General features: G+C 38.2%; 2 protein-coding genes across 2 annotated transcripts; both read right to left on the reverse strand.

Annotated features, from left to right (window-relative positions):
- Window positions 1-2,155: 2,155 nt before the first annotated feature.
- On the reverse strand, window positions 2,156-8,483 carry LOC127377361 (transmembrane protein 198-like). Its single transcript, XM_051425161.1, has 5 exons — window positions 8,276-8,483; window positions 6,506-6,818; window positions 4,047-4,622; window positions 3,783-3,910; window positions 2,156-2,686 (listed from the first exon to the last, which is right to left on the reverse strand). The coding sequence occupies exons 2-5, from the start codon at window positions 6,657-6,659 to the stop codon at window positions 2,537-2,539; spliced, it is 1,008 nt and encodes a 335-aa protein (XP_051281121.1). The 5' UTR covers window positions 6,660-6,818; window positions 8,276-8,483; the 3' UTR covers window positions 2,156-2,536.
- Window positions 8,484-20,843: 12,360 nt separating this feature from the next.
- Window positions 20,844-27,262, reverse strand: LOC127377692 (thyrotropin-releasing hormone receptor-like). Its single transcript, XM_051425800.1, has 3 exons — window positions 27,093-27,262; window positions 25,054-25,888; window positions 20,844-23,430 (listed from the first exon to the last, which is right to left on the reverse strand). Exons 2-3 carry the CDS (start codon window positions 25,828-25,830, stop codon window positions 23,032-23,034), a joined length of 1,176 nt encoding a protein of 391 aa, XP_051281760.1. The 5' UTR covers window positions 25,831-25,888; window positions 27,093-27,262; the 3' UTR covers window positions 20,844-23,031.
- Window positions 27,263-27,794: the final 532 nt, after the last annotated feature.

Consider the following 27,794-nt stretch of genomic DNA (forward strand, 5'->3'; position numbering starts at 1 on the left):
CCTGACAAAAATAATCATATAGCTACTGTGTGAATCTCCCAAGTGAGGAATTAGAGTATTATTATCTTTTTGGGCAAGGTTTCCATGAAATCAACAGCAGAATAAGTATTTGTTTCAGCTTTGTGGCAATAAAATATTATTAATTAAAAAGTAGCTATTAACAATTAATTTAACATACATGTGATATTCCTGTAATAATCATAACTGCATAGACATATTCAATCAATTGGCCTTTTTCACAGCAGATATTCTGACTGTCATTGTAAGAAGAGCACAGATGTTACTAATGTAAGTCCATGACAGTGTACCAGGACCCCGAAACTGAACCAGCTAAATGGAATTCGACCATCATTAATTTTATGTGTCAAAATGTCTTCACATTGCACGTGTTTTCACCATGTTTTGTTCCACTCACATCTTTGTCATTCTTATGAGAATACATAAGAACATATACCTAAAATCTTAGACGAAATAAACTCCTAAGCTGATTATGAAATATGTAAATCTTTGTCTTGTTTTCATACTTTTACATACATATATACATAAATCAATGCTTACTGTCCTGTTGAAGCTGCAGCTAATTAATATTCAAACATGAATATCTGGAAGCTGGTTTTCTTCTCTGCTGCTATTTCTTGATTAGTCACTTGCTGTTTCTTTCCCTGCATGTGTGTTTTTTTTTTTTTTTACACACACTTTTTTCCTATAACTTGTAGATAACTGTGTTACACTGTGTGAATATATATTGGTAGATGTGAGCTGTTCAGTTTTGTGCATATTTATTATGTTCTCTATATTAACTGTGTTAGATATAGGTTTCTGGTGCATTTTTAGCCATAGGGGCAACAGATGGAAATTAGCTGTCTAAGCTCACTCTGGCTGATTTACTGGCTGAGTTCTTTTCAGATAAACTAATCAAATTAAGTAAAATTAGTACATAAACTTCTGTGACCTCCGTCTAACTTCAACCTGAGCAGGCGTCTAATCAGCCAGAGGAAGTGATAACGCCTGTGTGGGTGTGCAGGGCCTTCAAAGGATGTTTGCCAAGTGAGACTCTGTAACTTTTGAAAGATGAAATAACACATTCTCTCTCTTTCAAATGAAAAGATGAATTAATAAATAATAAAAAGCACAGTTGATCAGTTAAGTGCACTCTGGGGGTTTTTTGCTGCTGCAGCCTTACTTGGTTTAGTATGACCCTTAGCTAATGTTAGCAAACTGTATTGCAACTTCAGTTACTGAGTCGTGACTCCTCTCTACTTTCACAGTGTTTTTTGCTTTAAAGGACCAGTCTGTAGGATATAGTGGCATCTAGCGGTGAAGTTTCCGATTGAAACTAACTGAACACTGCTCATGTCTGTATTTGAACACCGAACAGGCTGTGAAGTGTTTAGGAGAAATGTGAAAGGCCCTAGAGCCAGTGTTTGGTTTGTCCGCTCTGGGCTACTGTAGATACGTGGCGGCTCAATATAGCGGCTCAACATGGCAGACTGCATGGAAGGTGACCCGCAGCATCTGTAGATAAAAACAGCTCATTCTAAGGTAATAAAAAAACAAACACTCCTATATCCAGGTGGTTATACACTAATGAAAACATAACTATGAATATTATATTATGTTTCTGACAGTAGATCCTCCTAAATTTTACACACTGGACCTTTAAAGCAATAGTTTCCAACCTTTTTTCTGCAGGGACCTCTTTTCTACCCCTGACTAAGTGACATATTTTATAGATTTTTCATATTATATAACAAATAAACTGCACAATGAACCCAAATAGTGAACACAATTACTGCAGGAAGTTTGATTAAAACAAGTGATTTGGATGAACTTTGAGCAGATTATTTCCTGTGAATATTGATCAGAGATTAGTTTTCCTGATAGTTTTAGGAACGTTTTAAACAATTCTCTGTCTGTAGTATGTATTTTTAAAATGATACATTACATACATAAATAGCATCTAAGCAAAAAATGTTGCCTTCACAGAAATTAACGAAATGTTGAGATACATTCTCACTCCCCTTAAAATCAGGAAGGCATCCCGACCCCTCGGTTGGGAACACCAGCATTAATGGACATTAATACAAGACAATACTCCAGAAACAGTGCATTATCAAGGTGGTATATTCCCCATTATTCTCATGTAGATCCTTAATTTAATTGCATATATTGGTATGAATTTATTGTTTATTACAGTAACACTTGAACTTCAAAACACCCAAACTGATCTAGACACATGGTATATCTGAAGAGTAAAAGCTCGACTGTGAAACACAAAGCGAATGTGAGATAAACTGTTCAAAGGATTTTAATGATCACTAATTGTCTGATGACTGTGTGTGTCGTCGTCATCATTCAGGAGATGATCTCCAATCATCTCAAATCACAACGTGTGCATGTCGATGATTATCTGATGAACCGGTCAAAGTGGATTCACGCCAGCAGTCGAGATGGTTGAATTGTTTCTTCGGAAGTGAACGTTTCAAAGGAATGTTTGATTGTCAGTGTAGCAGATATTTTGATGGTGTTTGTTCCTTCAGACTGTAAAGACAGGAGAGGCAGCAGTCAGAGGCACCATGGAGCCCGTCTCAAAGTCAAAGTCAATTAGAGTGTGTGTGATTGTGCTGACGCTGCTGGATGAGGAGCCCGTTCCCATCTGGCGCTCCTGAAGGCTTCGGAGATAACTCTGAAAGGCAATACAGGAGGAAGACACATTTAGTTACTGGCCTGATCGTCTATTGTACTTTTATACAGGACGAGGATATTATGCAATCAGAGTTAAAGTAGTGGAATGTAACTGAGTACATTTACTTACTGTACTTAAGTACAAATCTGAGGTACTTGTATTTCCATTTTATGTAACTTTATACTTCTACTCCACTAAAATATTGTACTTTTTACTTTACTGCTATTTGTCTGACACCTTTAGTTACTAGTTACATTTAATACCCTTCCTGTCCAGTGAAAACTATGTATTTCCTGATTTGGTGATTTAGATTTTTTTAGGATAAAGTTTTCCTTTATGGGTTGAGAAATTTGTCCAACTTTCTTGCTAAATAAGCTCCTGTCACAAAGCTGAAAACTTTAGATTACTTAAGATAATTCCTGGTTCTTTGATAACAGAGTGAAGTGTTTCACTGAATGACGTTAAAAAAAGAACATGAATGTTTTTCTGAGTTCATGAGAATTTTACTTTTTAGAGATACAGGACAGTGATGCTACAGATATATGATGATTTTATAGAATATGATAGATTTACCATACTAAACCACCAAACAGCATATAAAGTAGTCAAAATGATCTCATTCTTAAACAGCAGTAAAATACAACTTACACATGAATGCCCCAGTAACTGACAGGGAGCATTTTACTGCATGAGTACTTTTACGTTTGATAGTTTAATTACATTTTATGATAATACTTAAATACTTAAAGCCCCTACAAGGAGCTTCCAATTTGTGCTGATTCTGGCGCTCCCTGTGGCCAAAGGTTGTAGTGTTTCCACCACGTTGTTTCATAGATGACAAGAGGAATGCAACTGAATCTGAATGAAGAATACCTGTATAGAAAGAGCCAATCCTCTGACTGATGCTCTCGTTTGTTTATGTAGGTCATATGGAGGCCAGTTAAAAACTCTGTGTATTTACGTAAGATTTTAAAAATGACACACGTAAGGGCTTTTCTTCCATCACTGGAATTTAAAACATTAATGGTGAGGGCTAAACTGCTTCTCTGAAGAAATAAAAGCTGCATGATAACACATTTTAATCTTAGCCACTGACCGGTGCCAGGACGTCTCCTGCGTAGCGTTTCAGCACTGGAGGCCTGCGTCGACGGTGTGGTTGAGGTCTTCTCTTTGACTCTCTATGTCTGTGCTTCTTGGCATGTTTCTTCTGTTTTTTGTGTGAAGCTGGGAAACATCCAAAGGGAAATCATGAGTATATAATATCCCAGGAGGCTTTGAGCTCTGGGAGGGGGGGGCATATTTAACATAAAAACAGCCTGAATTTTAATGCATCAGTGGCTGTATATTTCATTAAACTCACCTTCTATGTGTGTTACTCCTTTGGCAGTAAACCTCCATTGCACCAACACACCTATCAGACTCATAACAGGCCATATCCCGGTGGTCGCCCAGTTAAACCAGCAAAATGGACGTGGGGCAACTTGACACAGCATATCATACACCTGATCTGGCAGCATGAATGTCCCCAGCAGGTAATCCACACACAGCATCACAGTGGTTGCTCCAAATGCAGACGTGTAGATGATGATGAACAGTTTCTGCCACTGAAGTGTGAAGACAGCAGTGACAATGCTGGCAGCCAGTACGGCACTGAGAGGCACCCACAATGGAGTAAGGCTGTGAAACTGTCCGATAACCACCAGGATGGAGAGGCAGACCAGGCTCCCCAGCTGTAGGCCGCTGAGGAGGAGTCCCATAGTGGACACGAGCATGGTCATCAGCCCACAGAGCACGCCCACGCCCAGGCCGATCCCTGCCTTTGTCTCTGTCCCCAGCTGGGTGTCCAACACAGGCTCCTTGTGGTACAAGAGGAGTACGGCCGCTGAGCTAAGCATGAAGCCAGAGAAGAACATGACCATCTTGAAGCAGCGGTATCCTAAAAAGTGGAATAAAAACAAAGGTTATGATTATGAGTTTCAAAACTCTTAAAGGTTATATGCATGATAATTAAAACTTTACTATAGCAGCAAACAACTATTTGCTATGTAAAGAATAATGGAGTCATGGTGTCCTGAGCAGAGAATTTTGTCCCTCCCTTTGTGTCTGATGCTATCACTCCCGCTCTCCGCTTTGTTTACCAATGCGGTCTGGCTGTGTGTGTATGGTAGTGGATGTGAGTTCACCCCATTCCCGACTTAGTAGAGCGACTGAAACTACTTTCTAATCTACACTGCTGAATTAAGACTTTTCTTTCATTGCTATAATTTTGACGAAATTAGCACACGGACCATTTAGTAGCCGTTTTACGGCGTTATTTGATATTGTTTCATTTAAATAAGATAATAACTGATTCAGTGATAAATGTAAGTGTTGTGATATTTCTGTGATTCTGAGGCCATTTTCAGTTTTTCAAATTGTTACTCTATTATGAAAATTTAGCAAAATCAACACTGTAAAACCAAATAAATTCATTTTAACTCAAAAAATTGTTGAAACTAATTACATCGAAATTACTAATTCAATTTTGTTAGTCAAGAGAACATTCTTGATCAAGTAACTAGTAATCTAAAGTGATATTGACTTAATTTTATTCCATTTGTACTTGTTTCTGTAACTTACAAAACTAAGTTAGTGTCACTTAAAATTACTAGTAAAAGCTGCTTAATCAAGAATATTTAGAAAGTTTTTGATGTAAAACAATTTGAGTTAAAATAACTTATTGCATTACAGTGTATTTTAAAACACTGTAAATTTGTGCTGATCAGAAGCTGTAGGCTACAGCCTGTTTTTAGTTTGGATTATATAATGTAAATTCTTTAAAGTTAAGAGCTTGTATCAGAGATACACTGAGGAACAGTTTCATACAGCACTTTCACGGGTTTCTTGACTTTAACTCAAATCTCACTGAGCTACTTGGACGACCCTGCGGATGTCGATGCGTCACACATTACTGAACTACATTTTATAAGTGAGTTTGTTCCAATATAACGTCCAACTCTAACATCTGTCATTAATATTTTTCATGTGAGTAATGTCAGAGCTCAAACTCAATTTTTTGCTCATGATAGCAACATACAAAGGAGAAAACACAACTCTGACAACACTGCACTGAAACTGCTGTTTTGCTTCAAATTATTAATTATTTACATTCTTAAAATTCCTAACAGGCAACAGTAACATTGTCTGTGCGAGTTAGTGGGAACACAGCGAGTTGGCAGCGAGTGTGTTTGCATAATGTCACGTGTTTGAGGTCCATAGGACACACTACTCCTAATCACACTCACAGTTTGTGTTTGTTGGATTTTTCTCCACATATTTTCTCTGTGAAAACAGAGACAGAAATAAGGCTATGTTGAACTCTTTGGCCTTATATTGTTGTGTTTTTTTTAAATTTGGTAATACTCCCTCACAGCATTGTACTCAACACACTGCAACTGCCTGGAAGTTGTTTATAAAAAAACAACAACATTACTGTCACCTCACATGAGCTTTTGTCAGGTTTAACACAGTGAAACAAGTGAGATGTCATACAGTGCAACAGGTGGTGCTTCATTAACGCTGCCTGTGTCAAATTCAGACGCAAGACTACCCATCTGCCTCCTCCAGCTTTGTGTTCATCCACCCTAAACCCCTGGCAGCTCCCAGACACCTGCCACTGTGGGTTTTAAGCCGTCAGGTGAGCTAATGAAACATTTAGAGAATGAAAACACTGACAGCAGGGGTGTGTTGAAATACTGACTTTAAGTAGCCTGTCCTCACCTCTACAATTCAGGCACATTCGCTAATTAATATCAGTTCTGGCACCATGAATATACATACCGAAAAAGCAGTGGATGAGGCCAAATGAGAAGCAAACAGAGCACACAATAGATGGGATGACTTCATGCTTGATATTAATCTCAAGCGTACATATGTCCACCTCAGCTAAGCCAGCTCCTGGCTCCTCTGTAACAAAGAGTGAAGTGACTGCCATCTTGGAGGATTATTACTTCTACTGCTGTTGTGGTTGCTCTGGATGTGAATCCGCTTTGTTCATTGAAGAGGGGAAACTGGAATGTCCTGCATGTGGCATCCAGGGAAAGAGGAAGCTCCTGTACGAAGAACTCGTACTGAACTGTTTCCTGTTGTGCACCTGCAAAAAGACAAAGAGTGTTTTCAGCTGCCATTACAACGTAAAATGAGCTCTGTTTCCCTCCCTTGGCTGCTAACTTTAATCATCAAGTCTTATGAACATCCTGGGAAGTAATCCTTCAAAATATTACTTTTATTCCATTTGAGACGTCATTATGCTTTCAGGTGTCGTTATCTAAGTGGATATATGAGAGAGAGATATATGGCTCTTTCCTATGTGCAATTCCCCGTTCAGGAACCAGAGAAGGAAACTGGGGATCCCCTCTGAGTTTAACGTCTCTCTTTCCTGGTTCTTTTGTTTTAAGAACAGGATACAGATGAGGAAATGACCTGGTGGCTTGGTGCTATCATCATACAGGCTTATTGTTCTGGGCATGTGCTTTGGTGCTTGTTAACTACAAAATATAACAAAATCAAACAGCTCAACAATAATACAACATAGTCATAGCGACAGTCTTCTATTAAAGTAAAAGTACAAAAATATGAATAAGTACCAAAGGTAAAAGTTCTCATTATGTAGAATGGGCGATTTAAGTATAATGTATATTATATTATTGTTTTATAATAATCAATGCATCCCTTTGATATAAGCTGATAAAGTTGGAGCTAATCTTAACTTATTTTTTTACTTTGTATACTGCTGGGTAAAGCTTATGAATTCCCCCCAGCAAATCAATGGTTATCTTAACATATAAAAATGCACCATAACCATTTATTTATCATATTTTGTATTATTAATATGAATCCGCAAAGCAACTAGTAACTGAAGTTATAGTAGATACATTTAGTGGAAAGAAGAAAGTAGAATATTTGCCTTTCAATTGGACTATAAGTATACAATGGAAATACAAGCACCTCAAAATTGTTTTGTATGTAAGTAAATGTATTTAGTTACTTTCACCACTGGTAACAGCTTTGCATCACTTTAAAACTTAAATTAACCAATGTAAATAATTTATTTTTTAACTCCAGGAGACTAAAGATGTGTTAAGCAATGAACTGTGTTTATTTACTCCTCTCCTGTTGGCTCAGACTTGGTTGTCTAACTACAGTGTGTATTACTGATAGGACTTCATAAGCTGTTCAGGCAGATCCTATGGTCCAGCAAAGGGAATTAGAGGAGCTTTAGCAGGTGAGTGATCCTCCTGCCTGTTTATCTCCTCTTGTAAAAGGTGAGCGTAAAACACAAATACACTTGCACTTTGTCACAGGTGCCACATAAAGAGTAACGCTCGGTGGAGGGTGAAAAGCTACTGAAATAATTCCTTTTTTATTGTTTTTGTTCAAATTCCACTTCATGAAAAAATGTTATTTCTGTAACTTCATTCTACAATATGTGACGGTTTCATCATCTACAAGATTAAAGAACTTCCTATCTCAATAACAGTGATAAAGACAGAGCTAAATCTCTGAAAAATGAAAGCATGACAAGAAAAAAGTGTTATTTCCATGGCCTACCTGAAATGAGGCATATCTTCACAGAGTATACGTGAGCTTTCACAGAGAAAAGTATCTTCAGTTGTAGTTTTGTCAAATTCAAGTAAACGCAGCAAGACGCAGGCTGTCAGGAGTTTGTCAGGAGTCTGTGTGACTGTGTGGTTCCCTCTGCGAGCTGTGGGTCAGACTCAGCGTCCGACCTGTGCTCATGTGAACAGCTGACGCCTGACTCTGAGAGGGAGACCATCTGCTGCCAAGTCCAAGGCCGAGCCAGCTGAGAGCTCAGCTCTCCTTTCCCATGATCCTGCTGGAGCCTAGGCTCTGTCTCTGCATCATCACTTCAGAGCTTTATTTCTCTCAATGTGCCACTTTCAATTGAGGTTAAAGCTTGCTCAAGGTAAAGGGATATTGTTGTGAACCCTGTTTTGACCCCTAAAATCTATTTTATTTTCAGACTTTTCTAAAGAATCTTGTTTAATCTTTGTTATTGGAGGAACTTTTTGGTTTTGTTTTGTTCTGTAGATTTGTTAATTGTGGATAGCGTGTTTCTTTGTTGAGTGTATAGTGTTGCCTGCAGGTGCAGTAATGTGAACATCTATTTCCCCCTTGGAGGACAATAAATTGAATTGAATTGAAATAAACATACTTAAAATGAAACTAACTAAACTAAAATAAAGATATACAAGAAATGTCTTTAGTTTTAGTCTTCGACAGTTTGGTCAAATCACAACAAGCTTAAGACGGGGATACATGACTGTGAATAAACTGCCCTCACAAAGTGTTTGTATTGTAATACCTTTTCTTGCCCCCTGACAAATAGGCAGCATATTATTGTTTAAAAAAAACAAAAAACAGTGAAACTAATAAAAGCTAGACTAAAACTAAACATTTTTAAACAACAAAAACTAAACTGAATTGAAAGCTAAAAACTAAATAATGAAACATACTAAACTATAATAACTCTAGACGTATGTTCAATAACCAGAAATAGCACACCGCCATGTTTACCAATCTGGCTGCTCGTACATAGTCGTACCAAAGGGAGTAGAGAGATAAAAATGATTATGACTCACTCTCTCTATGGGCAGAGAGTTAATTAATCATTTCCTTTGGGAGAAAAGTAACACAAATAAATTCAGGCAGGGTGACAAACAAAGCCTCATAATCCTTTATTTTCCCATGATAATGTAACTTTTAGTTGTATTGTTTTCCCTCCACATGCAGTCCCTATGATCACATGCACTTACAGTACGTCTTAATATTTGAAGCAGAAAAGACATCACTCCGATATGAAGCTATAAGTCTCCCGCTGTAGTCTGGAGTGCAACAGTTGAGCCGTACAGTACATGTGTTTTCAGCAGAGCACGAAGGCTGAATTATGGCACAAACACAACGGCAAATGTCAGGGGGGAAGGAGCAGATTAATAATGACAGCAGAGATCGTCACAACTGCAGGGACACTGAGCTGCAATAAGGTTGACATCGCCAGTGAAATGGAGCTGTCAGGCTGAATTAAGTTCCTCTGGTGACAAGTGTAATAAAGACAGCTTGTAGGCTTTTTCATCAGTCAAATATGTCTTTCTATCGTCTGCTTCAGTACATCAAAGGAGAGTCTGCTTTTAAAAGAGTTGAGAGATCAGGTAAAAACTGACAAAAGTACTTTGTGAGAAAAAGGTGGAGGGATAATTTAATTTATTTTTTATTTTTAGCCACGCTACCGGCTCTAGGGACGGCAACATTGTTCTGTCAGTCGATCGGTCAGTCCACCACTTTGGTCCAGACTGAAATATTTCAATAGCCATTTTATTGACTGTCAGGAAATTTCATATAGACAATGACAAAATACCCACAAAACCAACAACATTCCCATCAGACTGAACTGTTCTTTGTGTTCAGTGCTAATTAGTTAATGCTAACACAATCGTCTAAGATGATGATGGTCAATATTATAGTCTCCCTGCCAAACATCAGCATGTTAGTTGTCATAGTGAGGATTTTCTTTTCAAAAGTTACGTTGTTCTATTGTTACTTTAACATTGTGATACTTGGATTAGGTTATTGACCTTTTTAACATGTAATTAGTAATTATATCAGATTACATTTAAAGTAACCCTCCAAACCCTGTCAATGTATTTCAGAAGCATTTTGTGTTACACTGGTTGAAATTCTCTTTACACAGGCCTGTAATAAACCCAGCCATCGTTTCATCTGGACTGAATGAACTGATTGGTTGGCTGTTTTGCCTGTCTACCTTCCTACTTGTCTACCTTAACACGCACTGCCCCTCCTCCACTCTCTGCACATGATCAGACTCTCATACAAGCTGGCCGGGCAGTTATTGTTAAAGGTACCGAGCTATAGTCGCTCAATAATGGCAGAGAAAGACCAGCCGAAATGTATAGTTCCACCTGTACCTACAACCGTTTGCACAGCTAAACAAAGCAAGAAAAGAAACACAGAAGTAGAAAAATTCTATGAACAAAAAGTCTGGATAAGGCAACAGATCAAACAATAGTAGTTTAATAATAGTTTCAACATGAACTAAGAGACAGGTAATTGTGTGGTTTGTTTTGTTTTAGGGGGAATTTGTAATTTCCCTGAACTTTGTAGTCTAACTGTAGTATTTGAGTCCGGTTTTGGACTTGAGTCTGGACTTTTCTATTGTCTCGGTCTCATTGGTATTTGCACTCAGACTCGACAAATATTCAAGTTGGTCTCTATATGTTCTTTTCTTCTTCCTCCTCCTTAAAAAAAACAAACAAAACATTTTTGAAGTGCCTTTGTCCAGAGAACGGGTACTGGTTTAGTTTAAAATCGGGCATTAACATTGGCCGCTTAGTAACCTTGGTTACCAGGTGGCCAATCCATGTCAGTTGCAAACGTATGCCTGGCTGCCAAAACTCGTTGGCAATGTCTCGGGCTTGACTCTGTCTCTCTCAGTTGAAGGGGACGCTATTCAAAATGTAGCCGTCTCTTGTGAGTTTCCCCAACGTTATCTCCTCTCTAGCTTTAATGGCCCAAAATTGCTTCTTTCAGGCTTCTTCTCTGTCCACATTTCTCCATTTAGGCCGAGCAGAAATCACTAAATAATAAACATTAACAGGGTGAGAGTACAGTATAGAAAAATCCTCTCCTCCAGGGACATATAAAATATGAATTTACCACACACTATTGACGGCTGTGTGGCTCAATGAAAGAGATCTCTGTGTGCGATTGCAGAGCCGGGAGTATTGATCACGACCATTTCACCTCTGTACATGAAATGTGTTTTCTACCTGAAGGAGCAACTGAAGAGAGGTTACAGTGACACTGATTTAGATGAATCCCCTCTGTGTTTACAAGTGATAAACAGTACAGATAGACCCATCATCTGTTTATTTATGATCATTATTGGTCATTAAACCCATCAAATGTACAAATTCATTACGTTAGACAGTGATCAGTAAGGTTTTATAATAATGTTTTATATCCTTCAGGCAGCAGCAATACAGTAATACTGCAGGGTGGTAACTGTTTTGGCCCTTCAGACATTTGTATGTAATGAATCAGTTAAAAGTTAATTGGATTGGATTAATTTTAATCCAGCACTCTAAATGTTCCTTATTTTCCATGTCACATTTTCTTTAAATATATTTATTTCATATGAATCATTTCCAAAAAATGTCCAATTAATCAGTGTTCACCCTTTTAATAGAAAATACAACACAATTGTTTAATCAATGATGTTTGCATAAATTAAAACACATGATTCACAAACTGAAAAGCTAACACTACATAGGTAAATACACAGATTTTGTTCTCATCAGTAGTTTAATGTATGGATAGTCAGGCTTCTGCTTAACACACAGCAGGTATGCATGATCACTCATACAAGATTATCACTTTTCTGAACATCCCAGCATGTTTTAAACAACAAAGTTCTTATGCTGGTTCATTCATACCTCACACAGTTTGCTTTTGCTGAGTACTTTATTTTTTAAAGAATTTAAATGTAACATCTCAGACAATAGTATTGACAGAAAAACATTCAGTGAGGCCTCAGAAAGGTTCAAAGTACACTGATAACCACAAATCAATATAAAACTGTTTGCTGTGGCTGGATAATGATGAAAGCTTTGCACATCTAGTGAAGCATTCACTCACATGTGTGCTTTATCATCACAAGCCACGTTTTTATGCTACATCCACATTTATGAACTCTTCTGAATTCTTTAAAACTTCACACACCTGGATAACGCCGTTATTATAAAGTAGCAACAAACGTTGGTGGAAGAAGCAATCTGATCCTTTACTTTAAGGTTTCAAAGGCATCTAGCAGTCTAGTCGCAGATTGCAACACGCTCACTTCCCTCTACCCTTCCAAGTGCGAAGGAGGAACTACGGTGGCTGCAAAAAAGCGAGTGTCAGTATCAGTTTGACACTCTTCCCTCAGGCTGTAGATTTAGAGGATTCTGTTCCTTGTGCAATAATCTGCACATGTAACTTAACATCTTAGAGAGTATAGTTGTTGTATTATTGTGTTCTGAATATTGTAGGTACAGGAAACATTTTTTTGTACTTTTGTTTTTGTGTGTACTGTGTTGTTTTTTATGACTGCAAGTCAAGTTTCCCATCTTTTCTGGCTCTGCTTCAGCATTTTTGTTTCTGTTCATTTAACAGTGTTAGAAACACGTGTAGTAATTTTAAAGGTACTATTACTAAAGATCTATTGGCAGAAATTTTATATAATATTCATAGGAATGTTTTTTTTATTATGGACAGATAAGAGAGTGGCTTCTCATCTAACTCTCTTCAAGTAAGAAAATAAGTATATTTCTTAAAATTCTGAACTATAACTTTAAAGAGAGCAGTATACTTATATCTTCTTTTACCAAAAATCCTATGAAATCTATTTCTAGGTGTTCAGACAGAAGCAGCTTTGATGTTCCAATTAAAAAACTGTATTATTTAAGTGATGACATACTGTCTCATGTAGGCTATTCTGAAGAGCAGAGAAGGTTTTACACAAACAAACACATACAAAAGACTCATTCAGCTCCTGTAAACATGTACATGCACATAAACAGCTGCACATCTTCAGCAAAATCACTTTAATCTTACAGCACAGGATAAAAGCTCATAAAAGCGATAAAAGCGTTGAGGACAGTTGCTTATAGCAACTGTCCTTAACCTTCATGTTGAAGTAGGTTTCTGATGCTAATAACCCCCTGATTCTAAATGACTGTATATAAAATATTCAGGAGAGTGAAGGAGAACTCAATGCATTGAGAAATACAATGCTATATTGTTCCAGCGTCATACAATAAGACACATGTGGCACTGGGATGAGGAGACTCGCTTTAGGATTTAAGCCTGGATGTCTGACGAAGAGCATCAGCTCATAAGTCATATTTACAGCCCGCTGAGGGTTTTATGAGGTGTAGCATCAATAAATTCAGAGTAATAAATGGAGGATTTTCTATTCTAACACTTGTTGGTGAATAAACTCACATGGATGCTTTGACTGTGCCACACTTCACTGAGTTTATACTGATAAAAAACTAAAATAAGTGACGTACACGGTCCCACAATTCAACCTGCAAAAAAAAATTAATAATATAGGCTGATAATTTACAGAGGCTGCGTCTGAAATCAGTTGTTTGTTCTCTCTATCATCAGTGAGCTGGGAACTGAGATTTCATACACTTATAAATCATCGTTTTCAGGGTTAGAATCACATATAAAATACAGAGATTGCATCGTGAGATTGTTAGCAGGAAGTAGTTTGCATGTACATGGGCACCATTATTTTCCGTTCCATTGTGGGAATCTTTGAGAGCTCTCCACAGCAGGATGGATTCACATGCTCCATCCGCTGTCCACACTCGAATTAATGGGTGGACAGAAATATACTATATGGGAGTGATTTTGGCGAGAGCAGGAAATTGGCAGGCTCACATAGATGATGGGGTAACAGCTCTGAAAGCAGCTCATTTAAGTTTATAAATTTGAAACTGTCATGTTGCATATTTTGAAAGTTGCAGCTCTGATAAAATCTGTCATTTCCTGTCAGTACAATGCAATACATTCATTAGCCACCAGAATATGTCTCGTCTTTGTAATATTAACTTGGAATTGAGGAGTAAACATTTGTCTCTACAGTGTTGTTTCTTGTGTAATTTGGTGTAATGAGAGACTTGTACCATTAGGTGGCTACTGTGTCTCAACCTCTGCTGTTGGGTCTGCTACTGGAGGGGGTGGGAGGGTTGCTTTAAGAATGTTATCTGATACATTTACTAATTACCTGTAGTACCCTGATCCGAGTATCACAATATTGTAAGTAATGTAACTTGATTACTACATCCAGTTTCTTTAGGATTACCTTAATACCAAATAAAGACTATAAGACGACAGAACAAAGTGACCTTATAAAACAAAAAGAAAAACTTGCTTTTTATTAAGAAAATCAGACAGTAAAATGTTTTTTTCTGCTTTAAAGACTTGTGGAGACTTTTTACTAAATGTAACTGTAATCTGAGTATGCCCTTTCCCCCCCTGTAACTGTAATGGATTACAGTTACCTTTTTTTGTACCCTGACCTGTAATCTGTTACAAGCCTGGCCACTGCTAACTGATAACAACAGGCAATAATGACTGACTGAACACAAACTACCTCCTTAACATCAACACAGCCAGAGAGCAGCCTCAATAACAGTTAACTTACTTTTCTGTCACACAACAAGGTTTACTTGGATTATGTCCTGGGGAGAGTATACCGTGTTGCTATGGTAATTAATTGGATCCATATTGAGTGCACTGCCTGAACCTACAGTGTCCTTAATGTAGTTAAAGATCCCCTCAGACATGTATTAAGGCATATATACAAATAGTCTGCTTGGAACAATAATGTGTGTTTTTATCTGAGAAAATAAAAATAAAAATAAAAAAAATAAAGGAATAAAAAAAACCCAAATATCTTAATAAATAAATTAAATTGAATTACAGAATCTATGAATATGCTATTTTTTAAATTTCTAGTGTTAAGTTAAGTTTTCCTGCTGGACACAAGCTGTCTTCTACTTCACCATAAAGTCCATTCTCAGTGTTTGTGCACTGGTGGCTTCAAGTTTCTACATCACACTTGTATAAATTGCATACTGGACCAGGATTGACTTCCAGACTACTTGTGAGGTTATAAATCATGCTCATAGGCCCCACTGCTTGAAATCAGATTTTTTTTTTAGTGAGCTCAGAGAAACTTTCCGCTTTGAGCAGATTTAATGTGAAAACATCCTTCTTGTGTTAAACTCTGCACATACATCATTCTGCACAGCGAAGATCAAACATCACACTGTAGGAACAAGAAGAAAAACATATTTTTAGTGGAGGGCTTTAATTATATTTAATTAAATTATATTGTAGTAGACAAGGTAACATTCATTGTTTGTAGAGATTGGGAACAGTGTATAGCCTCAAAACTGCATATTATCTCACACAATAACTCACCATTTTGTATGAATTTCAAGGTCTTTCTGTACATTATTTAGAGAAATGTGTAAATAGAGTAATACATATGTGAATCAGGGTCACAGTGGCAAACATTCAGTCCAGTACAACACCGATATCCCTGCAGCAACTGGATGTGACAACCCACCTTTATTTGGGAGAGCAGTGCTCCAGCACACTTTAGAAATCATGGTCTGGTGAAGGCAGAGTTACATCATCATCAGCACACAGCGGTACGGACAAATCCCCAAACCAAATGCTCTTTATTACCTCAGGGTGGAGCCGTACACATTTCATGGCAATCCATCAAATAGTTGAGAGATATTTAAGTCTGGACCGGAGTGGTGGAGCAACCTACAGACCACATCGGCACCAGAACAGCTGATAAAAAGGATCTCTTACAGGACCTGATGACTGCAGTCTGTCTTCTAAAGCACATTCAAACACTCTAACTTAATATATTTAGACTTCATCAGCTGCGTTTAAGCATGTCACTAAATATAAGAGACAAGTGGATTTATTTCTTTAAATATTTGACTCACTCGTGACCATATTTTACTCTGTACTTTAAAGCCAGGAATTAGAGGTGTAACAAGAAGTTCTGTTTATACGGCTGTCCTCTGTGTATCATAAATAAACCACACAGTTCACCTCAGCTTTAACAACAACAAATGTTTCACCCACAAGTGCGATGTCATCTAAATCTCATCTAAGCTTCTTTCATTATCAGCTGGAAGTCTCTTTTCTAATTTCTGTTTGATTTGTTTAGTTGATAAAAGCGTTTAGAGCGACTGGGCCTTAAAACGTTAAAGTATCCAGTATCCATTGAATATCGTGTTTTTTCTGTGTAGCAGAAGCAGATTTTGTCTGCTTTCCAAAAAATAAAACAAAACAACACAGATGTATCTTGTGACCTCGGGAGGGTTCCTGACCCCGAGGGTGGGAGCCATAATTGTAAACAACACTATATCATCTACACTGCAACTGGGAAATAACTGTAAAGATATTAAGCTGCAGCACTGCTAATTATTGTTATGTATGCCCTGCCCTTGATGCCATGATTTCATATTTGTATCTAATAAATCCTATCTTCCCCTCTATTAAAGGACCAGTGTGTAAATGGTAAATAGACTGTACTTATATAGCACCTTTCTAGTCTTACGACCACTCAATGCGCTGTACACTTGCCACACTCACCCCATTCGCGCACATTCAAACACTGATGGGAGTGGCTGCCATGCAAGGTCCAACTGCTCATCAGAACGGAAACATTCATTCACACACAGTTATAGTTATAGTTACAGTTATATATATATTATCATGGAGCAATTTGGGGTTCAGTATCTCGCTCTACCTCTGAGCCACAGCCACTACTAATGGAGAAGTTTCAGATTGCAACTAACTGAACACGACTTGCATCTGGATTTAACACCCTGGGAATGAGTACAGGCTGTGCAAGAGAAAATGCAATGGCCACGAAACTCACAAAAAGGCGAAGGGCCCTATCTACAGCCAGTGTTTGTTTGTCCCTTCTTGGCTACTGTAGAAACATGGTGGTTAAACGTGACGGACTCCAAGGCGTCTGTAGATAAAACCGGTTCATTCTAAGGTAACAAAAACTCAACGATTCCTATATTCAGGTGATTATACACTAATGAAAATATTATATTATATTCTGCCAGTTTCCTCCTAAATGTTACCTTTAATTCCACTAAAACATATTCATCAGATTACCACCTTCACATTGGCTTTGAGAGTACTGGAATACAGTATTATATGTGCTAAAACCCACCTACTGCCTCCCTGCTTTGTGTAGTTTCAGGGAAAGAGCCTTTGGAACAGATACATTTATTCAAACACGGGAGGATTAATGCACAAGAAATAATAAACAGCCTCTTCATGCAGCGTAATGGACTTCTTGAAACAATGCAGAACACTCTGGTTGGCCTTTGATTATTTGTGTTGATACTAAGACGACAAGAGTTCTTGACAGAAGCAGTGGATGAATTATTCATTCGCACCGAAGAGCCGCTCTTCGTGTTCTCTATTATCAAAGGGGATTAAAATATATAATACTAGCTGCTACCTATCTTACTGTATTAGCGGTTACTCATCATGTGATTTATTCATGATCTTTAAATTAAGCTCAGTGTGGTGTAGCGACTTTCTGTGGTTCATCTTTGATACACATTCAGAAGTATTAATCAAACAGATGTCTGAATGATGAGATTATGCTACATTTGGCAGCAAATGTGTGTTTGAAGATGGGGGGGGGGGCTGTAAGTTATCTGAATTAACATAAAACTCTGTTTTCAAAAAGATGTACCCACATAATGATCCATTATTCAGTGGTGGGAAAAAGAAAAGTAGCAATACTGATCTATGAAAATAAAGTTGGGTGGCAGGATGGCGCTTGTCAGTGTTATATTTATTGGATTGTTATTACATTTGTGAAGCTTTTCAATCTTTTAGTTGATTGAGAAGGAACAAGTTCTTTATATCCTGTTGGATAGTTAATCTATAACAATGTATCTTTAAAAGCTTGGCATATGTTGTGTATGTAAAATAAAGATCTAAATAGTAACTTTACCTGTAAAATAGATTTAGTAATGGAGTTCCAGCTGCTGATGTTTCCATCTTTCAAACTAGTTTCCTTCACAATGACAAAAATGAATCCAAGGATGTGATTGGATTGTTGGACTTCAAATCAGTAGACGGTGACAACAACAACTTCTTTTCTGGAAGAGTAACTGTAATATTATTACTCATACAGAAATTCATTAGTAGTAGTTACACTACTAGTTACTGGGAAAAGTAGTATTATTACTAGTAATGAATTACTGCCCAACACTGGACAGAAAATGCAGTATTATTGACGAATGTTTGTCCACTTCTTTAAAGTCAAAACTGCTCAGTAATAATATATTAAGGCTGACTAACAACATTGTCTCTGAGCCCAACCATGTCCTGAACAGTGAATACACATTGTTACCATCTTTGTCCTAATTTATGTCTATGTGATGTTGCTAATGGAGCTGCTGTATCATCATCATCATCATCATTATCAAAAGTAAGCTTGATAATAAGACGCTGTAACTTTTTCCACTATGAATGAACCTGCATATTTAGCTCATTTTCTTCCCATGGACCATAACAATTGCAAACTTAGCTTTCAGCCTCATGCCTTCACATCTGTGCAGCAGCTGCATCTGTTTGGTCATTAAAGCCTTGAATTTGCCCGGTGGTGATGTCCCAGCTACAAATGCGTTGTGAGTGAACGTTGCGGGTTCACTGGGCACCAGGCGTGAGATTTACTGTGTTTAAAGTGTTTGGGAAGACTCTCTACTAGCATCCTCTCATTTAAATTTGACAGTTTAGACATTGCTGCTCTGTCTGTGATTTTTTCTAACTATTCAGTTTATAATGTAATAAAACAAAGACAAGTAGAAGTTTGACATTTTGAGAAATAGGCTTGTAAGTTTTCTTGACGAGAGTTTGATGAGAAGATTCAATACCACTTTTCACGTCTGTACGTTAAATTTGCAGCCACAGCTGCAGGAGGCAACTAGCTTAGCTTAGCATAAAGACTTGGAACAGAGGGAAACAGCTAGCCTATAAGGTAACACAATCCACATCATAATCAAAGCTTTAAAAACACTCACTTTGCTTTATCGGTGCTGGTAGGAAGATTTTGTAGCCTTTGGACAGCAGGCTAGTTTTCTATGTTTTCTGGTTTTCTTTGCATGAAATGTTGTAAAAGGTGTAGTACAAAATGAGTGGACACAGTCTCTACTGTATGAGTGAAAAGGAGAGGAATAAAGAAAGCTAATCATACTGAAAAACACTTCTCTCACCAGCTAATAAACTGCAAAGTGCAAGCTTTGGGGAAAAGCAACTGGAGGAAAATAAGTTCTTGATTGTCACTCTGAACAGTTTATGAACTGTTGAATTATTCCTTTGTTACATGAAGGGGAATACTCTTTGACATCACCTTGCAGGTTATTTTCTACAGAAGACTGAATAAATCTGTGATCTGACAAGTCCCTGTTCAGAACTTCCATTACCAAGCAGAGCGTGCTGTCAAACAACACGACATAATGGGCCAGCCTGCCACTATTTGTTAAAGTTGTTGCTCTAAAAGGAGTTACATCTGCACAGAAAGTGGCTAGCGTTGTCTGTCTGGACATTTGAGTTTAGTTTGCTACCAAATTTGACCCACCAAGCAGAGGAAGGTATTGAAACTGCAAGATTAAAGCCTTAAATCTTTGAAAAAAGTTTTCAGGAATAAAAGGAAGTAACCCAATTTTCAGATGAAAGTCTTGAGAAAAGATATTGAATTTTGGATAAAATGTGAGACTGAATAATAGCCAGAAAGCACAAAAGAGCCATTCAGTTAAGCAAAAAGGTATTCTTCTATTTGATATGCAACAAAACAGTATATTATTGATCCATGTTGTTACATCTAAGAGCTGAAAAGAACAAATATAAATGGCAGCTGTGGGTACAAGTGAGCCACTAGCACCATTTCTGCTGGAGGTCTCTCTGTAAGTGTGTAGTTCTTATTTCATTGATTCTTTTCTCCAGACCCTCCTGACATGTCTTTCATCATAAAAACTCCTTATATGGAATTTATCAGCATCTATCCAGCCTGCACAATGTCCAGAGGGACTTAATTGCTTTAAATATTCTCGACGTGACAGAGAATATGGCTCCCACATTAGAAAACACTGACAAGTTTAATTATGGACAGTAACCTCACTCTAAGGCACCCAAACCAATGTGACGTGTTGTTGAAGCTGCATGTAGCTCTTTTTTCTTAGTGTCATGTGTCATATGTCACATGCTAAGGTGTAAGTCTTGATTTTTTATTTTTTACACGTTTGGGCCGCAACAGGAACCTGGAAACACAAGCAAACACAGATGTGATATGCTCAATCAAACATGGGCTAATTAATGCAAAACAAAGCAGAAGAGAATAATAAATGTGTCCTTGAAAATAATCTGTTATCCCCATTCAGGGCCAGCGCTGATGCTGTATGCAAACACAGTTTCAATTAAATTAAATCTATATTTTCTAAAGGAAATACTAGATGAATGCTGATGATTTATTTTAACATTTATTTGACACAAAAAACTTCTCATGAATAAAGAAAATGTAAATTTTTTAGGGCTGTAAAAGGACAATTTGTTAATCCCACAGTACACAGGAAACTACGAGCATTTTTACAAAATATGCTAAAAACACACAATCAACATCGGGCTCACATGTGTACAGTATACAGAATATATAAATATGTCGATTGCGAAAAGGAATCATACATGAGTCTCGAGAGCTGGATATGTTGAGACATGCCGCTGACAGCATTTCAACAGCAACGAGACGAGGGAGACAGAAAACTCGTTGGCAACACTTAACGTCACAACATGTTCCCCATGATGCATTTGCTGTCAGATTTGTTGCATGTCTCTCCAGTGGCTAAAAAAGGCTTTATGTATATTCTCTGAATTGGCTGATGTTTTGAATTGGAACTGATTTGTTTGTTATCAGAGCTTCAGAGATTATTACCTCCTGCTGCCCAGTTTGGCAGACTGGAAGTCTAATGATATGAACTTCTCCCACACGCGAATCTGGAGTCAGAAATAATCTCAGAAGAAGGATTGAGGGGTTGTTTTTAGCTGGTAAATCCGGTGACAATGTCAAGGAGAAAAAGAGGAAGTACTGGTATAGTAATTATTTGCTGCTGAGGCTTAAAACACTTAATATTAAAGGCCTTGCACCCACACAGGCATTTTAAATAATAATCAGACCTCTAGTTAGGTGGAGTGGAGCTACTCTTGGAATTACACAATGACACCAAAGCCTATTATTTAATAATCATCTAATCTAATTATGATTATGTCCAACAAGTGTAATAAATCTATGAGGAGAGTGAATGAGATGTCAGTCAGGTCTGAGAGGGTGTCTAATGTGACAACATGAGTGAGAACAGCTGTGTAGGTGGACTATGGCGGTGTAGAGACTAGTTTAAGTAGTTAGCCTTGCACACCTGTCTATGGAAGCTGCTTACAGTAGCTACTCTGTTAACATATATATAATGGTCATGATGCTGTATAAATAACACGGATGCATTTGCATGCTAACATTTGCTAATTCACACTAAACACAAGGTACAGCTGAGGCAGAGGGTGTCATTAGTTTTGCAGGTATTTGGTCATGACAAACAAATGCATTTTTTAAATGTATATTTTATGACAATAAGCTCAGTTTGTCCTCTCAATAAATATCCACCTAGATGAGGTTTTTTAAATTAAATACCAAAAATGATTTAGCTGCAACGTCCTTGGTTGGCAAATGAAGCCAACAGAAACTGCAGTTCCTCACATGGCCACTTAAGGCTGGCTACAGAAGTGAGTCAATCTCCATAAGGCCCCATATTAAAATGCCCAACTATAGATCAGAAATAAATATGTTCACAGCAAAAAACATTTGAGCTTCACAACAGCTCTTTAGAAACTCATGTGTGACATCACAAAGACTACATCCATTTTCAATCATACAGTATATGGACACAGTCAGAAACATACGGCTGCACAGTTAGAACTCTCTCTCTCGCAGTTGGTTTTTTTATGTACTGTCGACTTGTTAAAACTGAATAAATGTATAAAAAAGGGTGAAAAACTGTGCTGTTTGTTCATCAGTGCTGTTGAAGAGCGTGGAACATCTGAGGAGCACTCCAGCCTGAGCGCATGAAAAGCACAAGTACACTTGTTATCAAGAGACATATTATACTGATAATTTGATTAGGTCATTGCTGCACAAAATCAGTGCTGATTCATGACAGAACTAGTTAACATAAAGTCTGGACATTGTCTGAAGGCAAAATTCATAATATGCACCCACAATATCACGTTTCACATAAATTGTCCATCTTTGCCGGGTCTTTTTTTTTTATGTGCACAACAATGGTGATTATGATATTTCAAAGATCCACTTACACTATTGTGAAATGGTGACACACATTGTGATGCCATTAGTTCCCATTAAGCTGTGTGAAGTACACTAAAGCCTGGTTTCACGTGCTGTATTTACAACACAGTTACAATATTGATGTAAAAGTACCACAACTACCACACCACAAATACAACTTGTGTCACAGCGAACAACAAGAATATGTGTTTATCTATAAGTTCTTTTTCTAACAGGTGGAAATAACAGCAATATCTAACATTAAAATGAAAGATTTTCACAAATGATTTATCATAAAGTCTGTCCGAACTCAGCAAAGCCTTTATTAAGAAATACTTAAAGTGCTTGCATCATCATCCGTCTTGTTGAACCTCTTGGTGGTTTGGCCGCTCACTTCCTCCTGCTCTGTGACAAGCTCATTGCTCTCGTGGGATGAATCCTTTATCACGCTGTAATACATCGGCACATTGTACTCTGCCGCCTTCTCCTTGCGTTGCCAGTTGCACTTGCAGAGCTTTTTGAACGCGACGCGAAACTTCTGAGACATGAGGTTGTAAATGATGGGGTTGATGGCACTGTTGGTGTAGATGCACATCCGGCAGAAGAGCAGGAACCAGGTGTTGTTGTAAGGCGGGTCGATGAAGGAGTTGACCACCACCAGGGTTCGGTACGGCATCCAGAGCAACGCGAAGAGGACGACCACCACGGCAAGCATCTTTGTTATCTGGTATCACAAAGAAAGAGACAGAAGAGCAAGGACACAAGACATAAGAGGACATAGGACAAGGACATAAGAGTGCAATTATAATTATCTTAACAGGCACACTGTATGACATAACAACCTGTGCTAACTCTGTGAGGTTGATGGGGACAGCTGTGCTAAATGCCAATGTCAGTATGCTTACATGCTCACAGGTTCTTCTAGATCACAACTGTTTGTACGATGTGCTGTATGACTGCGGTGTTCTGAGTGACCACACTAAAGGATGGTTTGAAAAGGGCTTTATTGCCTTCAATTAATAGGGACAGTGAATGGGGGAGAGAGAGGAGGGAGGACATGCAGCAAAGGGCCACAGGTCGAGGGCCACCAATAGGCCTTTTTTCAATGTAATCATTAACTGCCGCCCTCACACAATAAAAGAGCAACGAACGCAATCACGTTCATGATGATGTTTGTTCGCTGTGAGCGGGAAGCCAGTTTAGATACTGAATGGCAGATGAAAATCAATAAAATGGATTTGTGGTTAAAACGTAGCAGCATTAAAGCTAAAAGTGAAAAAGAACCAAAAAAATAGAGCCAATGAAATGCTGTCAATATCAGGAAAAATATGTTTTAATGTTATTTACTTCAACGAGCTGCAACCCTTCCAAAGCATTGTTTGCTTTTACACTTACATGTTGTTGTTTAATAAATCAGACACTGATGGCGGACTCCACTGGATTGTGGAAGAAATATTTCAAAGGGAGTACATTATTGAAGAACCACTGGTGTAAAGAATGAAAACATAGAGCTTGAGTGAAGTTCACTCCCTGACTCATCTTCACCCAGATGGCCAATCACAACGTGAAGTGAATGTCGGATTGTCAGTTTGCAGAAAATTATAGAAATTGTCACACATGCCAAACTCTGATGTCAGAAAGTTGTGGAGGTTTCGAAAACTGACCAGCACTGTGTGTTTAGGAGGTATAATGTTTACCAAGTTCACAATCTTAGTTTAATGTAGTTTAATAGCATTTCTAAATAGAACTAAACACGCAGTGTAGCTAAGCTGATGTCATTAGTAGTGCAGATATTTGGTCATCATCCAAACTACTGGACCTCATTATGGTGCTAGAAGAAAAGTCAGAGGATCACCAAAGTTATTACAATTCATCCTGGTCATGAATGTCTGAATTTCATGGCAATCCATCTAATAGTTGTTAATAAACTAAAAGTCATAATCACAAATGTGATCTTCATAGTGGTGGTCATCAAATCAGTAGGATTCATCCTCTGGGAAACATGAATGTCTGGCAAATCCAGGATTTCATGGGCTGTTTGTGGGATTCTTGTGGCCTAAAATGTCTGATTTCATCGCAGTTTTTCTTTAAAATGTTGTTGTATTATTTGTGTAAAACTCATTAAAAATGAAAGATAACTTGTGAGAATAAAATCACACTGTTTGGGGTAAATGTGAGACTTTTGCATTGCACATGCCTTCATGGTCTGCATCTTCACAATTAGAAACAAGGAAGTGAGTCTGGTGACATATGGCTCACCGTTTTGTGAAGGAAACTACAATAATTGGTCAAATTTGCACAAAAGTTGTTGTGATTGGACATAATTCTAGCCTCTCCATCACATTACCTGTTTCCTTGCAGAGACTGCACCCTTGTTGGCCTTGTTGGTGCTGTTGGAGTGACCCTGGTGGACCGACCCTCCTCCGGCTCTGTCGTTCAGATGTGAGGGCAGAGGGCTCATGAACAAGATCCTCGCGATGAGCCCGTACAGCACGGTGGCCACAGCGAGGGGGATCACATAGAACAAAGTAAAGTCCAGGAAATAGATTGGCATGTAGAAGCTCCTGGAGACACGGTAGCCACAAGTGACCACCACTCCGTTGGTATAGACAGTTTCATCTGTGTCCACTAAGAAGAACCACATAATGCAGTAGAGTGAGGTGAAGATCCAGACTCCAGCTATGATCCTCTTGGCTCTGGAAACGGTGCATATGAACTGAGCTTTTATGGAGTGACAGATAGCAATGTATCGTTCGATGGTGAAGGCTGTGATGGAGCAGGACGACACGTTGATGCCGAGGTACTGAAGATATGTTATACACAAGCATCCTGTGTATCCGTATATCCAGAAGGCTACAACATCAGAGATATTAGGGAGCCCAGCAGCAAGCAGCACAATGAGGTCTGCGACAGCCAGACTGACGAGGTAACAGTTAGTCGGGGTGACCATGTGTTTAGTGCGCAGCACAACCAGCACCACCATGACATTGCCAGCAATCCCAACTACACAGATTAGCATTGTCAAAAATATTGTTATGACCTGCTCTTCAAGAGGGTTCAGAGGCATTTCAGTCCGATTTACAACCCGAGTGACATCCTGAAAGATGGTCGTGTTGTTCTCCATCGTGTTCAAGTCCTGTGGCCACAATTCAGTTGATCTCCAGGGGCACAAAACAAGAGTCCTTAAGACAGAAACAGGGAGAAACAATAGATAGGGACTGTATGAAGACTGGGGAGAGGAGGTAGTTTGAATTTTATAATTCACTTGAAAAAGTAAGATCCTCCCCAGCATTATTAATAATTTCCGTTGGACTGTGCACCAGGCAGCTGTTAGCTGTCAGTAAAAAAGCTCTAAAAAATACACTGTACGCTAACTGCTCAGCACACAACAGCAGATAGACACAGTTAGTAACTAGCTGGTTAAACATAGTGGAGCATTTAGCAGCTACAAGCCAAAGTTAACACTTGGTTTGGATGGTCCACCTACAAGTATACAGATACCTCATAGAGTATTTTGTAACATTTCAACAGCTTATTAGTTGAGATTTAACAACCGTTTTATGATATTACACCTCTGTGAAAAAGATTTTGTTAAAATCTTGGTATTTATCTGGGTATGTACATGAAGTGTCACATAAGATAATCTGTCAAAATGTTAAAATACTCTATAAACTATCTATTGGCAGACTATCCACATTAAGTGTTACTGAGCCAGATATTTATTTTCCTCAGGAGTTGGAGACCAAAAACAGAGCTAAAAGAGAATAAGTATTGGACTTACATTCATCAGGTGACCAGAGACACGACTTCAAATCAATTATAATGTCCCCCACTTAACTGCTGGATGTGTAAATAAATCACTGTTTGCTAAATTCACCATATAAATGGAAAATATTATATTATAATATGTCAATTTTATGTTCATAACTTGTCTCCACTGCCCCCAAGTGGCCATGTTTTTATTGCAGGTTTTTACATATTAATATAATCAACACCAAAGCTGCCAATGTGCTCATTATACGTGGAAACAGCCATTTCCAACTTAATAGAAAACATAACAAAATTAGGAATATTCCAGTCACTCTCTATTTTATAATAAAGACATACTAAAAAGTTAAACTCAAATCTTAATATAGGCCAAGGGAGGAATGAAATATAAATCTGGTGTGAGTAAAAATAAAAATCCCTCAGACTACCCTCCTTACAGCAAAAAGAAACAAATGCATAACCCTCCCCCCCTTTCTTACCTCCCCCTAAATTACTTTTGTACAGCCCCTAAGCAGAGGAAACACAGCAGGAATAAATAGCTAAAACATTCAAGTTAAGAAAATCAAAGGATATAAATGTGCTGCAAATATTTTTAAGAGAAGAAAATGGGCAGCTTACCATCATTTGCAAAAGGCAGCACTCACTCTGGCATGGTAGAAGCACTCAGGTGCAAACAACCAAGAAACACAGATGACTGCTTAGTCCCTCTCCAGAGCCGCTCTAGCTATCCACATCTCTCTCTCTCTCTCTCTCTCTCTCTCTCTCTCTCTCTCTCTCTCTCTCTCTCTCTCTCTCTCTCCCTCCCTTTTTTTCCCCCAGTGCACCCCTCCCTCTCTTTCACATCACACACCATTATATCCACACTGCAACACAGTGCCTTGCACAGCCACCAACTTAAAAATCAATTCCACCTCCCCATCCAAGCTCAGAATGTCAGGTCAACTACTGTGGCTATCGCTGTATCCATAAACCCTATAATTACTCAAAGAACAGAGGAGGTAGCCTGCAATTCAAAGCATCAGCCTCTGCAGTGATTGGCCATTGAAATGAAATGGCACTAATTACCAAGCAGACCTTTTTTTTGCCACTAGCAGACATAATTTAGTGAACTCTTCATCTTGTGTGAAAGGGCAAATTAACATCTTCGGATTCACTGGTTTTGCACAGATTCGGGAGTGCAGAATTCAACAATTTTAATGCTTCTTGAAGGACAAACATTAACAAACATAATATTAATATTATTGCTATTCCTGTGGCATTTAAGGACCGTGTGTGGTAAATGCTGATACTGATAAAAACCCTGCTTCCAATGGCTGAAAA

This window comes from Dicentrarchus labrax, unplaced genomic scaffold (assembly GCF_905237075.1).
Source record: "Dicentrarchus labrax unplaced genomic scaffold, dlabrax2021, whole genome shotgun sequence".
NCBI classification, from domain to species: Eukaryota; Metazoa; Chordata; class Actinopteri; family Moronidae; genus Dicentrarchus; species Dicentrarchus labrax.